This window comes from Paramormyrops kingsleyae, chromosome 10 (genome assembly GCF_048594095.1).
Source record: "Paramormyrops kingsleyae isolate MSU_618 chromosome 10, PKINGS_0.4, whole genome shotgun sequence".
NCBI lineage: Eukaryota > Metazoa > Chordata > Actinopteri > Osteoglossiformes > Mormyridae > Paramormyrops > Paramormyrops kingsleyae.
In genome coordinates this window covers 15859415-15876748 of record NC_132806.1, presented here as the reverse complement: position 1 = coordinate 15876748, position 17334 = coordinate 15859415, and the positions used below count along the sequence as shown (strand labels likewise).

At 43.6% G+C, this 17334-nt stretch overlaps 2 protein-coding genes across 3 annotated transcripts; one reads left to right on the top strand and one right to left on the bottom strand.

Moving 5' to 3' along the window:
- Positions 1–96: 96 nt before the first annotated feature.
- On the top strand, positions 97–7660 carry LOC111854485 (G protein pathway suppressor 2-like). Of its 2 annotated transcripts, none has more exons than XM_023832471.2 (12): positions 97–1725; positions 2141–2258; positions 2553–2662; positions 3526–3638; positions 3803–3882; positions 4303–4382; positions 4870–5044; positions 5194–5277; positions 5823–5899; positions 6267–6362; positions 6963–7046; positions 7260–7660. In XM_023832471.2, exons 1-12 carry the CDS (start codon positions 1573–1575, stop codon positions 7350–7352), a joined length of 1263 nt encoding a protein of 420 aa, XP_023688239.2. In that variant the 5' UTR covers positions 97–1572; the 3' UTR covers positions 7353–7660. The 2 variants fall into 2 exon arrangements, with proteins under 2 accessions (XP_023688239.2, XP_023688241.1); XM_023832473.2 differs by having other exon boundaries at positions 98–1838.
- Positions 7661–8624: 964 nt separating this feature from the next.
- On the bottom strand, positions 8625–15631 carry LOC111854489 (eukaryotic translation initiation factor 5A-1). Its single transcript, XM_023832479.2, has 6 exons — positions 15265–15631; positions 13156–13330; positions 12857–12961; positions 12467–12598; positions 11950–12022; positions 8625–11093 (listed from the first exon to the last, which is right to left on the bottom strand). The coding sequence occupies exons 2-5, from the start codon at positions 13321–13323 to the stop codon at positions 11960–11962; spliced, it is 468 nt and encodes a 155-aa protein (XP_023688247.1). The 5' UTR covers positions 13324–13330; positions 15265–15631; the 3' UTR covers positions 8625–11093; positions 11950–11959.
- Positions 15632–17334: the final 1703 nt, after the last annotated feature.

The window sequence follows — 17334 nt, the reverse complement described above, 5'->3', positions numbered from 1 at the left end:
GTATTTACATTTTTATTGGCCAGTCATAGCATTCAGTGCATTTGGATGATGTGAAGAACTACAACAGAGGAACAAAATCAAAAGGTGAAGCATCGTTCATTGCAAAACTATTTACATTATAGATCACCAAAAAATGGCGAAATAAATGAAAAATTAATCACCTTCTCCCATTAAAAATAAGCAAAATGAAATTTCACATCTGGTTTCCTCCATATTTCACTATGTTGTCTAAAAACACGCCTGCAGACTGATTCAGTTGGGCTTTCTGAGTGCTGCACACTAGAAATAATTTGTATAATTTGTAATTATGTGGGAACTGTTGCGTTTCTTCTTAAAGGGAAACTCAATGTGGATTTATATGTAGCATATTTTAATACTGATGCTCAATTGCACATCAATGTTGCTGACCCCTTTCTGCCTCACATTGCCCACTGGTCACTGGTGTTCAGCAATACAATCACTTCAGGACATATAATATGTAGCATACCTAGGGCTATGCTAATCATATTTTAATACCTTGCTCCTTTGTAATGTTTTGGAAGCTGGACATGACTTATGACATCACATGTTTATGAGTTCAGTCTTGACCACAGGCACTCTACCCTACCTATTTCTCCAGCCAGCATTGCCGCCGCCCGCCCCCCCCCAAAAAAAGAAATGTCAAGAATTACTTTCAACATTGAATTGAATTACAAACCTAAAACCTACTTCTGAGGTGTATGACTGAGGCTAAATTGTCAGGCTCCAGATTTGGTTTAGGACTCAGAAAAACCTCTGCAGGATATTTTTTGAGAACCACTGTATGATTTCATTAACAGTGACCTTGACTTCTGTTCTCCTATCAAACCTGCCAAGCTTTTATTTTGTATGTAGACACAAAAAACAAGCCAATGGAAAATTCTAACAATTGTGTTCTTAACTGAACTGACTCACTTGTTCTCGGTTTCACATCACTTGCCACCTGAAGCTGACCAGTACCAGTAACAATGTTACGCTACAAGCTCATTCTTTTAGTTCTGAAACGTACTGAAGGGAGAACTTCAGTTTGTGTTCCATGGTTGCTCAGTTGCTTGGAACATCTTGGGGCATTTGCTGTAATCAGGTGTGACTTTCACTTCTCCTTTACGTACATTTATTTATTTTTAAATTAAGTGGGAAACCCACTGTTCTGTCTGTTGCAAAAGGTCTGCAGACGGGAATGACAATGTCTTTCACTGTGTTGCATACCACCTGCCATGTTCTGCGTGAAGGATTTAAATGGCTTACTGTGATTACTTATGATGTGTGTTGTTTATATCCTGTGGCAGTGCCAATGGAGCCTTGCTCAAGGGCCCTCAGACATGTTACTATTCTGCCAAAGCCACACTGGAACCCACAATCTTTTGATCACAGGCACTAATGGAGAGCAGGCTGTTTGTGTTAACTTAAAATAAATCTGTCGGAGAAAAAATACACTCCTTATACATTTAACAGCACAACAGAGTTGTGCGATTGTTACAAGAGCGCAAAGCTGGTAGTAGTTAATAAGCTTAGTGTCATACCCACTCACCAGCATAGGCTTCCACACTGTTGATGATGGTAAAGGCAACTTCACGTAGAGTTAAAGTTTTGTTGAGTAAAACTACAATGCCCATCTTTCGACGCCGGAAATTGTTTTATTTTCCGTCTCCTATATTGTACGTCAACGGAAGTGCGACTTCACGAATATTGCGGCATTGCTGGTTGGTTAGTATAGATTTATCGTTTAGTGATTTGAAATTCTTTGCCTGTTATATTTATTTGTGTATAAGTGATATAAGTTAAATATAAAGAACAGCATAAGCTAAAAAAAAAAACAGGTAAGTGGAATTTGGCCTCTGGCATGTATTTCCATTTCCATATCCATACAGCTTCAACATTAATATTACTCAGCTATTGTCCGGTATCCATAACAAGCGTATATTAACAGACATCGCGATGAGAAGTTTACTTTTGACGCATTAACAAATCATGCGACTTGCACAGTTTTATTGCTATTAGACGCAATTGACATTACGGAGAATATTACCAGAACAAATAATATGTATTATATGCATATATAATTTACATTTTCTAATTGCAAATGTTTTCATTTTAATGTGACCGTCTTTTCTTCGTTCAGCTGGCGCCACCACCACCGATCACCATGCCTGCTCTGCTGGAGAGACCCAAACTGTCTAACGCCATGGCGAGAGCCCTCCATAAGCACATCATGAGAGAGAGGGAGCGCCGGAGGCAGGGTAACTGTAGTTTAGTACAGAACAGACTATGTAGAAACATATATGCGTATCTCTACGATAGAAATTGATGGCCACTTCTAGTCGTGCAAAAAGAACGCAAAATCGCGGGATATTACGGTCTATATCGACCTTACCTATGTGGCACACAGTACGTAACAGCTTGCTCTAGTTAAATATGCACTGGATACTCACCTTCACCTTCTCTGGCAGAAATGCCGCCTTTACCTGTGCCGCCTTACTGGTGCTCATCTTCACAGGTCATGAACCGCCCACTCCACTCTCATTCTCTCACAGAGGAAGAAGAGGTGGACAAGATGATGGAGCAAAAGATGAAAGAGGAGGAAGAAAGAAAGAGGAAAAAGGAGATGGAGGAGCGGATGTCCCTGGAGGAGACTAAAGAACAGGTGAGGACGTAACATTTTCCCCTCCACAACACCCCCTGGGCCAGTAGTAAGGGGGGGGGGGGGGGGGGCTGTTAATTTCATTTTCTTCTTAGAACATTCATTTAAAATTTTATTAGAATTAGGTGATCAGTGTTGACTCACCACAGCACACAACAATGAAATGTGTCCTAGAACCAGCAATCACAATTACAAGTGGTAGAAGTAAACGGCTACCATCACCAGAGCAATGCAGTACATTCAGCAGTAATGCTGAGTCCAAAGCATGTCTGCGTAAGCTTGAGCAGCTCTCACCTTCTGCAGTTTAAATATGAGGATTGGATATCAGATAGTATATGTCATTATGGATAGTAAAAAAAACAACAGCCACACGCTGTAAAGCATTAATGGATTTGGGGAGAATGGTCTTGTTAGTACTTACATGTTTTTTGTATTCTCATAGCAACAGACATGAAACTTTTCTCGTAAATTAGCTTAGCTGGCTAGCTAGCATCGTAGCTTAAGGTAGATTAATGTAGCATAGCTTGGCTACATAATGTGACTTAGTTGCTAGCTGACTGACTGATTGACATGATATGATACAGTTGTGTTTTGTGCCTACCATCATTTATGAACAAGGTTACACTAACACATATTAGCTAGCTGAGGATCTTATCTTCCATGTGCTAAATCGTAAACTATGATTGGCGGAAACAAGCTGGCCAATCCGCTTGCCCGACATACTTTTTTTACTGGTGAACCCTGGTTCTTGATTACAGGACTCAAGCAGAAGCTTAATTTTACCTGGCTGCATGCAGTAAACCTGTGGAATATTGCTGAATTTCACGTCATCCTTTCCTCTTCCCGACTCGGCTTTCCCACTACAGATCATGAAGATGGGTGGCAAGCTGCAGGGTTTACAAGAGGAGAAGCACCAGCTCTTCCTTCAGCTGAAGAAAGTGCTTCATGAGGAAGAGAAGCGACGTAGGAAAGAGCAGAGGTAAGTGTACGAGGGGGGCTTCTCCTTTCGCTAAAGTGGAAAACGTAATTTTCCGTTCCTAACCTTCCTTAAATGGTTCTGAACACGTGCCAATGTAATGGTGGCATTGTGGATATTTCTGGTTTTGCACTGCATTTCACACACCCCCCCCCCCCTCCCCACAGCGACATGCCCACTCTGACCTCTGCCAGCTACCAGACCAGCATGCCCATTCACTCGGGGCAGCATCTGCTGAGCATGCAAGGTGAGTGGGCAGGGGTACCGGTCCTGCTGCCTGCTCCTGTCGGCCTGCAGGATGCATGGGGTGGGGGGAAGCAGCGTGTGGTTCTGCAGCTTAGGACTGTCGTGTGCCTGCGATCAGAAGGTCCCAGGTTCAAATTCTGCGGTCGGCAGAGTTATGTCAGCGTTAGGCCTTTGAGCAAGACCCTTAACCCCCAGCTGCTACAGGGACTGTGTGACGCTGCTTTGACACATAAGGAACGAACCAAAGCGCCATGGCTTTGCATTGAATTGTTATATAGCATTATTATTATTAAGTGAGATAATAATAAGACAGCACTGACTACTGTCACTTCTCGGATATGTTTGTGGGATTATGGGTAATGGCACTACTACAGCCTGAATTGCGGTTCCTCTGAGTAACCCCACCCTGCTGTTCTCTCAGGCAGTCCGGTCAGTCACGGCCGCACGGGGGCGCTGCTGGGGGATCGTAGTAAGCAGCTGTTCCAGACGCCCGTGATCCCGGTGAGTGCCGGGATAAGCCGAACGTCACCACTTTGCTGTATCTCATCAGGACAGGATGATATGAGGACTTCACTGGTCCAAGACTCGGGGAGGGTTACCTACTGGAGGACCCTTGCAAGGCAGGGAGCAACCCAGGATGGGGTGCCAATCCTGATACCCCATCACAGGGCACACTCATACCATTCACTCAGAAAGGCACACCTATGGGCAATTTGGCAATTCCAGTTAACAACAGCATGTTTTAAGCTGGAGTACCTGGAGGAGAACATGCAAACTCCACATACAGGGAGACTCGAACCCTAGTCCCAGAGGTGTGAGGCACCAGTGCTAACCACTGTGCTGCCTCCATTCACTCTGTTCCCACATAGAAATCGGTGTGCTATACACCTGTTTATATTCTCTCTTCTGTTTATTGGATGTCTGCGGTTAAAGCCGGTAAATGTGGCAGCATGCTTACAGCTTTTTCTCTCTACGTGTCACACGGCAGGTGCGTCATTTCCAGGGCCAGCCGGCCTTCAGCACAGGAAGCTCTGAGCACGGCCAGTACTCAGCCAGCCAATCGGCTCACGGGCCCTACGGCGTCAGCCAACAGCAGCATGCCTCCCCTTACGCGGCCACCCAGTCTGTGCCAGTCAGCTTTGCTAGCAGCTCGCAGCTCAGAGGTACCGTGCGCATGTGTGTGTGTGAGCATGTGATTCCCGGGTGAGGCTGGGAGACTTTTCCGGGGTTTGGGAGTTTTTGGTCAGGTGCTTCTGTTTTTTAATGCTGTTTGCTTATGGGGTGAATGCGGCTTCTTTTCTTCTGTCTCCAGCTGCCCCGGCTTTCCCGACCATGCAGTACCTGCCCCACCAGCAGCAGGGCTACCCTGTTCACAGCCACTTCACCTCTCAGACAGGTAAGCCTGCCGTTTACAGGTTTACAGGCTCCATCCACGCACAAGCTGTCCTTTTCTCTGAAGGGTGTCGCCACTCCGCGTACAATGGCTTATTTGCCTTTCTGGATCTGAAATATGTCGACTACGATGACACATTTGCATGGGGCCTCTGAGGTTTGGGCTCCCCCTTTTGGCCACAACCAGTCACTACACTAAATATTTAGTTAAACACATTTCTTATTTAGGTGGTGAAGCAGCATGTTCTGCTATGATCTTCTGACTCTAAGGTTAAATGCAACCATGAAGTGATCATATCCCAGCAGTGTCGTGAAAAGAAGTAAAATCAAAGATAAAAAAAAAAACAAACTTCACCCAAAAGTCACCCAAAGTGACGTTTTGAGTCGGCCCCCAGGAACAACAAGGCCGCCTCTGTTGGTATCTGAATAAAATGGCTCCTCAGTTATGACAGTGGCTCTGCGCATCCTGCGTGTCAAACATGAAGTCGCTCCTGATAACAATATACAGAAAAAAGCAGTTGATGCTGATCCCTGTTAATGGCTTTCCAGGGTTCATCCCCAGCGCCAGCATCCCCCTGCAGAAGCAGTTGGAACATGCCAACCAGCAGTCTGGCTTCACTGATTCGGTGAGTCTCTAACATATTGCGGGGGGGGGGGGTATCTCGGAATGTTCCAGAACCCTAGATAGATAACCAGTTACCATGGGCCGCCATTAGATATGTAAAGCAGTCATTTGTTGAGGTTTGGATTTTATATCCGGGTACGCTGACCTTGCATGTCTCGCCTGAGTGGTATATATCAGTGTTTCCCAAACCAATCCTTGGGGACCCCCCTACCAGGAGCAAAAATTTAGACTGGCTGGCTGAGAGGGAGCAAAAATGTGGACCTGGGGGTCCCTCAGGTCCAGGTTGAGTAACACTGGCACACATGTTTTGCTTTGGCCCGAAGAGCAGTTGTCTGTTGTCAGTGATTGGTCTCCTCGTTTGTCCGCAGGGCACCCTGAGGCCCCTCCCCACCCAGGCCCTCCACACCGGCCCTGCTGGCCTCTTGGCTCCCGCCTCCCTCGCTGTGCAGATCCCTCCCTCCAAGGTGCAGCACTCGCGCACAGACAGGCCGGGCCATATATCTGCAGCCGTAGCCCACCAGCTCCCCCAGCTGACAGTACGAGTGGAGAGGCGTCCGAAAGGGCTCTGTTACTTTGGCCTTTTTATTTGGGCCTAGTGGTACATATGCCCTCTAGTGGTTCCAAAGTGCTCTAGCACCGAAATATATAAAAAGTGCCCTGTATTGAGGGGACCCCAGCACATTGATGAGCATTGACTCATCAATAAACCCAAAAGCTGTACCAGCGAGATACAACAACTGTTTGTTTCAGTGTTTCTCAGCCCAGTTTTTTGGGACCTCAGACAGTCCACATTTCTGTTCCCTCCCACATGACTATCTGGTTCAGTTGTGTTAGGAGCTGGGAGGGAGCAAAAATGTGGACTATCTGGGGTCCCCGAGGACTGGGTTGAGAGACACTGGTGAATATATAATGCTGTTTAGTAGCTGTCTAAGCAGCGCCAGTTAAAAACACACAAACAAATCAGTAGTCAGTTCTTATTGTATAGCTTTTGCTGTCTTTTCCTTTGGAAGAGTTAAGGTTTTATATATATATATATGCTTTTTCATCTTGTGCTTGTGATACAGTCAGGGCTTCCGTATGGTCACCCCCCCCAGCCCGCCTCTCCTGGGGGCTTCAGCCACGGCACCTCCCCTCAGCAAGCTCACGCGGTGAGTCGCACCATCCTGGGTCAAGTCAAAACCACAATCTGGTATCGGGTGCGAGAAACATGTGATTTTAGTATCTGTCTATCTTACCCGGGCTGTTTTGGCTTAATGCGCCTGTGTGGCTTTCCAGGCCCTGAGGACTCCGAGCCGCCCTGCCACTGTGTTCCGTTCCTGCCTCGCGTCCGGTGACATTCCTCTTTTTGTGTTCCTCTGCAGACCACGTTCCAGAGCTCCCCACAGCCCGCATCCCGCCATGCCTATCTGTCACACCCACAGACAGCACCGAGGTTCTACCACCACAGCAAGTAGCCACCAGTCCAGATGGGGCGGCCTTCCTGTCAAACGGGATGATGTCGCCAACATCCTATGGATAGACGGCTGGAAAGATTGGTCAGACTGTCTGCGAATGTGTGGGAGAAGCATCAGGATTTGTGACTCCTCTCTGTCTTTCTACTGCATGATCTGCCTTTGCTATTCTCCATAGGTGACTCACAACCACTGTCATATGCTTAAAATATGACCTGACATATTACCTAGGTTTACTGCACTTGCTCATTCCGCGGTTCGATGGCAATTTTCCTTATCAAAACCATCAATAAATACATTTCATTTGGTCACTCTTGTGTATGACTGTGTTTTTCTTCTAATGGTTGGAGCACCAGATCTTTACTGACCTAAAGACCATGAATTTATTGTTTTTGCCCATCATGATTTCACCAGGCATGGACTCATAAGTTAAGCTAATACCTGCTGTCAGGTCAGCATTTGAGCTGGGATCTGGAATTCGTCACTCTCACCAAGAGCCGAGTTTCAAGATTGTGAGACAATGGACACTGGTGATTCACTCTAAAAATGTGCACCTGGTGATGCTGTGGTGGGATGAGCAGCTTTTGTGGTTTTGCCCTGTAAGGTTTGTTGGTTTCCAAGACATTCTGTAGATGGGGTTTGAATCTCAAAGTCCTTGATCATTAACAAAATACAGGAAAAATTTTACATTTTTGTTGATAAAGTGCCATTGATGGAAAATATTAGACATAATACTCTTAAAAATATGAGCAAGTGGTTACACAAAAATAACTATACTACATAATACATAAAATAAATATACTACATATTATGTGTTATAAATCATAAATTTCTTGAACATCGATGGCTAGAAATATGTCTATTAAATTCAACTTGCTGGATTGTTAGGCTCACAAATCATTCCTGTCCCGTTAAAGCAGCATTTCACAGTCCAGTCCTCAGGAACCTCCAGACAGTCCATGTTTTTGTTCCAGCACCCAACAGACCTGAACCAAAAAATCAAGCAAAAACACCAAATACCTGGTACAGGTGTGTTGCAAACTGGGAAAAAACAGAAAAGTTAACTGTCTAGGTGTCCCTGTAGAGTGGTTTGAGAAACTAGTAAAGGGACAGATTCTTACTGCATCCACTTCTGTGCAGCTGTGCTGTGGTTTTCTGGGACAGTTACACTTCTGCACTGGATCAGGCCCTATTCTCAGGGAGCTTCATAAAAGTGAATCTTCTCCCACCCCCGAATGACGACCGCAGACAGAAATCACAACTCGACAGCCATGGTTCTCACTTGTTTCACAGGGAATAAGAGTTTTAATAGCGTTCTGGTGCACAGGTGCATCTATACAGAGTCATTACAGCTGGAGAGCTGAAGCACAAACACCTCTTTTCTTACAGTGAGAAAGTATCTCATTCTTAACATGTGGCTTCGATCCTTGTGCGTCTCTACCGGGTGTCATTTATCTTCGTTTGTAAATAATACAATAATAGTCATAACTCTACGTACAGCAATCATTAGAAAAAACATACAAACCAATTAACAGGGTAAAACATTTGTGAGAAGTTACATACTTACAGGTTTCTGGATAATTTATTGACTATTAGATCGTATTTTTTGTTTCCTTTCACGATGCCAAACTTCTTTGGATGGTAAGAATGATGAACACCCAACACACGTTTCTGAACCATTTCAGCTTAACAAACCTGAATGCAACTCTTCCGCGCTTCCGTAAAATGACGGCACTCCGACTCTTCCTCAAAAAATCTGAAGATTTGGCTCACTTCGGAAACGGCAAATACAGAGTTTGAAAGGCCTTCATCTCAACTTTGGATCAAGCGATTCCACAGTGATTTATCCGGTTGATGGACATCACGATATGAGAACTGCTTGTACCAAAATCGGAGTCAGATGAATACCCCAACATCACCTATTTCGATGTTTACACTGACTTTACATACATTAGAAATCTCAATTCCCTCCATTTACCTTTTATTGTTTCCATCAAGCTAAATATACAGGCAGGAGTGGTTCTTAAATCTTTATCTGTGTGTGTGTGTGTGTGTGTGTGTGTGTGTGCGTGTGTGTAAAATAAATATTCGACTTAATTGAACATTTCTGGAATTAAATCATTCTGGATTAGAATAACTGCTTACATGTCTGTTGTCAGTGCTCCAGAGTGACTTTCCTTAGCCCAGTCAAAAGCCAAAAATGTATTCCCACAATCACTGGGCAGTAGCAAGTAAACTGGAAGACCCGCACGGATAAAGAGATGGCAGATTGTATCATTTTCAAGGGGATGTGACTGCTTTGTTCGCAGTTTGCCATGGAAACTGCCAAAGCTACATGGGATTATGGGAAGCTCAGGGCTTTAGCACGTGGCAGACGGCCTGCGCTATGTGGATGCTGAGGGGACGTGAATGGGGCAGAACCATCACAATGTGATTAAGACGAACAGGCACGACCGAGCGCCAAGCAGCACATTCCAGCTAAGCGGCTCTCACTTGAGTGAGGTTTCTCTCTCGTCCTTTCCTCCTTTCTGCCATGACCAGTGCTACATGGCCATCAATTCTATCCTCCCGGGGACTTCAAAAGCTCAAACTTCAACAGAGTCACTTACGAAACCCATGGAAAACAAAGAAAAGAGATGGCATCAACACCACAAGAAGACTAAAACCCTAACCTCAACAATTAATCCCAAATAATGACATTCTTTTAGAGCAGCTTTTTTCATTTGGGATTCACAAGGGAGAGATTCTAAGGAGCCTTTCAGTTGGACAGCCAAAGTTTCAGAGTTACAAAAAAAATAAAATAATAAAAGCTTTTACAAATTGTGTTTGCAAGGGTTTTCAACAAATCAAATGCAATAATGTTTAAAGAATCCTGTGTTTTTCCTCATTAGTGGATCAATGAGTCTTTAACAGGGTTTTCCAGAGAGGAGCAACATAGGCAGAGGAGAGAAGGTTTACATAAGCAACCAGACTTCTAATGGGATCGGTCTGATTGGGGTCTGAGGTCTTGGTTAGAATCAGAGTAAAAGTGGGTGTGAAAAAATGACGTTAGGCATAGCCAGGATGAAATGTCACAGCAGGTGGGGAATAAACTTAGAGACAAGCAATACGTTCCTGCTGGTTGCTTTCATCTGCGCTGTGATGTCATACTGAGGTTGATATACAGCCTTACGTAATCTGCATGGGCAGACACAAAGGCCTTTACTAAAATTATGCCCACAGATGAAAATCATATTACAAGTCTTGTCTATTTAAATCCTCTGTGAAACTGGTACTGAATAAACCATCAAATGTTTCCCTTGAACTAAAAGAGATCCTGAACTAAGCCTGACAAATAGTTTGACAGCCAGTAGGAAGACAAATCCTACTTACAAGAGAAACCCGGAACACAGCAGAAAACCAGAACAGAGACAGAACTGTGTTACATGCAGAAGCCCTTAAATTTCCTTGATTTTGCTTTTGTAGAGGTACAAAAATGCACCGCCAAGTCCCAGCGGGCACTTTGTAGTTATGAGAATACAAACCTCTCCGTTGTTTCATTTCTTTCTATATGGCAAGATTTTTTTTGTTCCAATTCTTACATTATTTCTTAATTTCATCCAAAAGGCTTGGATTTTGGGGGGTGGGGGTTGTGGTATGGATAAATAAAAATAAAGAAAGTAACGGAGCTAGAATGAAGGGGGGGTACAGCGATGCCGAGGTCATTATCTCTTCTTTGACAGGCTCAGTACATCTGGTCAAGCCCTGAAATCAGAGCAGGAGGGAAGAGAAGAAGGGAATGGAAGGAGAAAAGAAGGAAAGATAACAGGAAGAGTGGCGAGAGAGTACAGAACCCACAGATTAAACTCATTCTTTTATCCAATGATTGGTGATATACCAAAACACACTTGCAACTCTATCTGGAACCAAGAATGGCATAAATACAGAACCCGACAACCAAGGACATTGAGATGAAGACGGCCTTAGGACCATAGTGCCCAGAAGACTCCTGGCTCTTACTTTCCACCTTAGAACAGACGCAAGGTGCCCAAAACAGGGTCTCAGCATTCTCAATGGTGAAATCGCAGATGGGAATTCAGTATATGACAGTTAGCCGAATTCACATTTAGAACAAGCCTAGCTGCCAAACGTGCATGTGACATGGTGCATTTGAAAGCTGTGGGTTAAGGCCCCCCCCCCCCCCAGCTCGGATTTGCTCTCTCTGCTTTTCATACATCCAATTACCTGCCTGCCAGAACAAATTATAAATAAGTGAATTCTAAAAACTGAAATTGACCCTGCTACACTGACATTAAAATCATGCTTAAAATTATATATTCATGTATAGCACATGCTGAATGCAAAAATACATCTGTATAATTTACAAACTACATTCTATACCAGTAACAGTGACGGACTACTTTCAGTCTACTTTATACAATAATCTTACTTTATGTTCTAATAGTCTGATGATAAAAATGGACAGATATTCGGATCCTCGACAATCTAGGTTCCCAGTCTCTCTGTCTTTTGTGCGGCTACTGGTGGGCAGACACATTACACTGGGGCTTCAGAAGCAGTGGGGAGGGAACGTCCAAGGCTCCAGGTGACCTGTGTTTACCTGCATCGATTTATTTGGCCATGGCTTTGATAGCAACCGCAGACTCCTCATTCATAGCAGACAAAACAGTGATCTGTTCGAGGGAAAACAAGAGAAGACCATGAACCAGAGATGTTCCTTCCATCTGAGTGGAAAATAATTATCTTCCATTGTTTTACACCACTGCCTTTCCCCAAAAATCTGGGACTGACTTCATTTTTTTCTACATTTCTAATGCATTACATAATTACGCCAAGCATAAAATGCCTTTAAAGCAAGTAAGTGATGCATGTAAGACCTAGGGACCAGTACCCAGGAGGTTAGCAGACTAATTTACACCAGGGATAGGCAACCCGGATCCTGGGGTGCCGGTACCCAGCAGGTTTTCCTTCCTACCGGATCTCTGATGAACCACATCTGATCTCAGGCAGATAGTAACTCATCAGGTACAATAGAAAATCTGCTAGATATTGGCGCTCCAGGATCAGGGTTGCCTAGCCCTGATTTATAGCATAATAAAAGATGGATGACTACTAACCAGGATCTCTTCTCCAGCGTCAAACCTGCTCTCTATCTCCTTGCCCAGGTCTCCCTCTGGCATCTTCAGGTCCTCCCGCACCTCGCCACTGTCTTGAAGCAGAGACAGGTAGCCATCTTGTATGCCAATCAGCTACGGACCCACAGAGGGTTGGAATGGGAGGAATCGGAAGCAACATGTAATGATTCTAGTTAATAGATACTGAAATTATTACTCTCTTGCTTAACTGATGATTATCAGCAGTTCTCCAACCTATTTTCCAACCACTTCATCTATACAGGGTTGCAGTAATTATTAGAAGCGATTTTTAGGGACTCTCACATCGGTCTGTACCCTTAACTACTCTGCTACAGTCTATGCTTCATGTACGCTCCTGTTGGAGCCCCCCACCTGGTAGTCCATCCTCTTGATGTTGGGCACATCCATGTTATGAGTGGAGGGACAGATATCTTCATACTTCTTCCCAGAGAAAATATCTATGCCCACCATGTGGACCTGTTGAATGAAAAATACATGCTGATTTGAAAGCAAGGGTTCAAGGAAAAGTTACATGGAAAACAGTCAATGAATCTGAATGAAGTCTAACCTATACACACACACACACATCAAACACAACCGATACGTGTCCATGTATTGCCGTTAAATCCCTTTGGTTTTCAGTTTAGTAGCCTAACTGCTGTTCTCTATACCTTGGCATGCCCGTGCTTGCCGGTTTTGGAGGTGGACATCTCCACGATCTTGCAAGGCCGCCCTTTTAGCACCACGAAGCCGTTCTTGCGCAGGGCGGAGCACTGCATAGGAAAGGTGGCGGACGCGCCGGCGTCCCCGGTCTGGAAGTCCAAATCTGCATCCGCCATTCCAGCACTGCACATGCACAGATGGATTCATTAGAGTCGTATGCTTAATGTAAGGGTGACAGTGCGATCTGCTATCACAGATCACATAAATTATTTCGGAATATACAACTTCAATACCAAACGGGCGTTCATGTTCCGATATCAAACCATTACAATTGTGAACATTGCATTAATATCGTTAAAGCAGTTTTTAAAAATCAAAATAGGCCTAACTTATAATTGGACTCAGTATAAATATTTAAATTTGTAATTATCTAACGCTATAGTTTTATTATCTAACGATACAATTTTGAAAAGTGTACGACATGCTATAAAACTGTTTTCCTGATAAGGAGAATTATAGGTATGATTATACCAACGTCCGTAAATGAATATTCTACGAAAAGATCAAATATTTGATAGATTAAACTTTTGTTGAGCAATGAGCTCAAAAAAAAAGCTAAACCAGAACACGAAAAAATCATACCAGGTTACAAGTGCCTAGGCCTATATCGCTTTTATCCAACCAGAAGGAGATTGTAGTAACTGTGCAGTTCTGTAAAATAAATATATTCCTATAATGTTTTCGTTGGTGATAGTTTATAAATGTCCAGAATAACAGAATAATGCGATCAGAATAATGTAGCTATGCGGGAACATTAAAAACCAAGTCACTCATTCACCAGTCGGTCTTGTAAAGTATCCCGGTGGCGCTAACACTGATCGGAGGATCTAAATAAAGATACGCAAACATGGCACCTGTTAAGCGAAAGAGCGACAGACGAGTCGCCGAATTAATCGGAGCTGAGAACGTTTTTAATACGACAGAAGGGGGCGTCTTCGGCATTTCGCAGCCGCCCGTCAAAATGCGCAATAAATGCAAATCCGCGTCGGTTTTCGACGGACGCGTGTTTTCTGCACACGGGTGTCCAGAACACACGCATCTAGACGGGGAGTTATTAGTATTTATACCGACGGGCTTCACTGGGAAATTTGTAGTGATTGCATTACCTTTTCATAAATTTGAAATATATAGTAGTTTAAATTGATCTTAGATGAAAAGGAACTCGCCTCCGCCTGAATTATCTCATTAGATAACCATTGACCATGCTGTAATGCACGATCTTCAGCATGTAATGCAAATACACAAAAACTCATTCGTCTGTACGTAAGATATATGAGTAGGTGGGGGATGGGTGGGTTTTTATACATAAATGATAAAGGTGGTGTTTCTTTTCATGGCAGCACTGGATGCGTCTATTCCGTCCCAGCGGAGTTTTGTCGTTTCTCGTACGGCCTGGTACGTGTGTGTGGTACAGAACCGACCGCCCGGAACAGCTGAAGGGCCGAGGCCCAACATCAATAATAGCGAAAACGGAACCATTTCCGCTCAAGGCAGATCCAGACATCTTTTTTAATATATAATACTGTTTACTCTAAAACCCCGATGTCGGTATTACATCGAGTCGGACACTTAAATGCAGTAACCAGATGCATTGTTCTTTATTGCATTGGAAACTAAAACGACGTGCGCACAGTAAATCGCTGATCCTGGCTTGTGTTCTAGTACTAGCCGTATTTAATTCATCCATTGGTCATTTAAGTCCTCGGGTGTGTTTTTATTATTCCTCCAGCTGTTATGGGCATGTTAAATTGCCACTAATAGTAGTTACATTGAAATAAAATAATCGCAACAGTTATACGTAGCTATTAGAGAAATTATTAACAGTTCAAGAGACAATCAGACAAGCAGTCGTACAAAAACTCACGGGTTTTTCAAAATCATAAGGAAATAACTCCATAATAATAGTATGTTTAAAACAGAATAATTTATACCGTAAATCTAAAACTGCTCAGAATAAATCAACTGTGCAAGAGGAGATTTGGGGAAGGGGGTGGCGAGGTGGTTCTCACGCACAATCACGCCTGGGGTCGTAGCGGTTTAATAGGCAATAAACTCACCGACTTCCGGAGCCTTCTTTTTAATCGGAATGTTTTGAGTCGGGATACTTCTGGCCCTTAATCCAAAGTAACTATTTCAGCCCGTGCCGCCTGTTTCGCTTCTGCCGTTGCGATTCTGGTGCCTTTTCTTCCTCTACCCCTGCCTTGATCCCTCTTTCATTCCCAGACGTTGGCTTTCTGGTCTCCTTCCCCGTCCCCCTGCAGTGTTTCGCGGCACTTCGGTCCTAGCGATCACACACTCAGGGCGGCCGCAGTCCTCAGTGTTAATCTGAACCCCACCACGTCCCTCACACTCTCTCCCTTAAACTCACACCCTCACCAGAGTCATCGGAGGAACCACGAAACGAACCCAGACAGTTACCTCGCATCTGCGCAGGCGCGATTCCCCATAAATTCTCAAATTATGGTCAGGATGGGGACGCGCATAACCGGGGAAGGGTCTTTCGCTCACTTATGGAATCTCGGTGCAATTTAGTCAATTATAAATCTTTTTGCGTGTATCGATATTAAACTCTATTAGTAAAACCACGATGTTTTACTGGCAGTACAGCCATAGAGGTGGACTATCTTGCTGACTGAGGACATTCCTGTCTACTCAGAAATAGCAGGAGGTCTCCAGAACGCATGCGAAGACACCTACACCCAATATGTTCGTTTATCGTTATCTAATGGGGAAAGGGGTTGATTACACGGTGTTTGAGTGTCAAAAATAACACATTCTTTTTGAACTGTAGAATTAAACTGATCCACTAACCACAAAGAAAAAAATCCGAAAGAAATAAAACAGCACTGATCATATTTTTAAAATCTAATTTTCAAGGGGGCATTTAAAGCAAATATATGGTCCCAAATAGAGACCATAGTTGTGTACAAACACAAACAACATCATTCACATAATCGTTTAATGTGACGTCGGGCGTTTTAGACACGAGATACGTTCGAATTATATACTGTATACGATATAAGATTTCAAATAACTAATCCTGGGGCAAGCAATTGCTGGTGGTTTCCTGGAGGAGAAAGTGAAGAAAGTGTGCGAAGTTGTTCCGCTTAAATATAGCCCAGTGAAAGACGAATCCAGTGACCTATGCTTGTTCAGGGCGAGGCAGCGAGGAAAGGAGGGACCCAGTAAGTCGGGGGCTGCCGCTGTATGAAACCTTTTTTTTCAGCCGGGGGGCGCTGTTTTGCTCTCTTACTTGGAATGGGACCAATGGCTTGTCTTATTTGTCACTGTCGGCTGCACGAGCTGAAAATCGTACCATGAGATGACAGGTGGGCAGAATATATATTAAATGCTGTAATAGAAAAACGGAAGGCAGCACATTAGAACCACCTCTTTCCGTTTTGAAAGTCTGAATATTATATATTAGAATGTAATAAATGAGTTGTACTAGATATCAAATATGCAATTATTTTGATTATTGCCATCACCACCATTATTATTATCATTACCAGTAGAAGTAGGCCTAACAGTCGTTGTTCAATTGATATTAGATTTAACTTAAGTGTATTTATAGGCCTAGTTACTATCTCTGTGAAGCAACAGTCAAGAAGCCTTATTAATGAAAATATTACTTGGCAGTATACTTTAAAAAAATCCGCATAAAGAACGTACGTGGTGAATAAAAGATATGTGGGGTGAAGCGGTCAGCGAGGCCCTGCTGTCTCTTCTGCGGCCTACTGCGGAACATGAAGGTTCGTATATCCCCATATTTCAGTCTCCACTGGTACTTTTACATTTTGAGCATATCATCACTTTTATATTAAGTAATAAAGCATTTCAATAAACGGGCTTATTTAATAATCTGGTTTATTTTATTTTTGGATATTAAAAAAGTCCCGCACCGCACCGAAAACCATTACGCAGGCGCTAACCATTCGTGCACAATTGCCAATAACAATTCATACACAGCATATAAACAACCATATATATATATATATATATATATATATATATATAAAAGGCCGTTAATGTCGCAAAAACTTCGCGTTAGAGCTTGACGTTTAAACCTGGCTCGGTTTCCCGCGACGGCTGTACACCTTGCACTCTGCCAATTGCAGCGCCTTGTC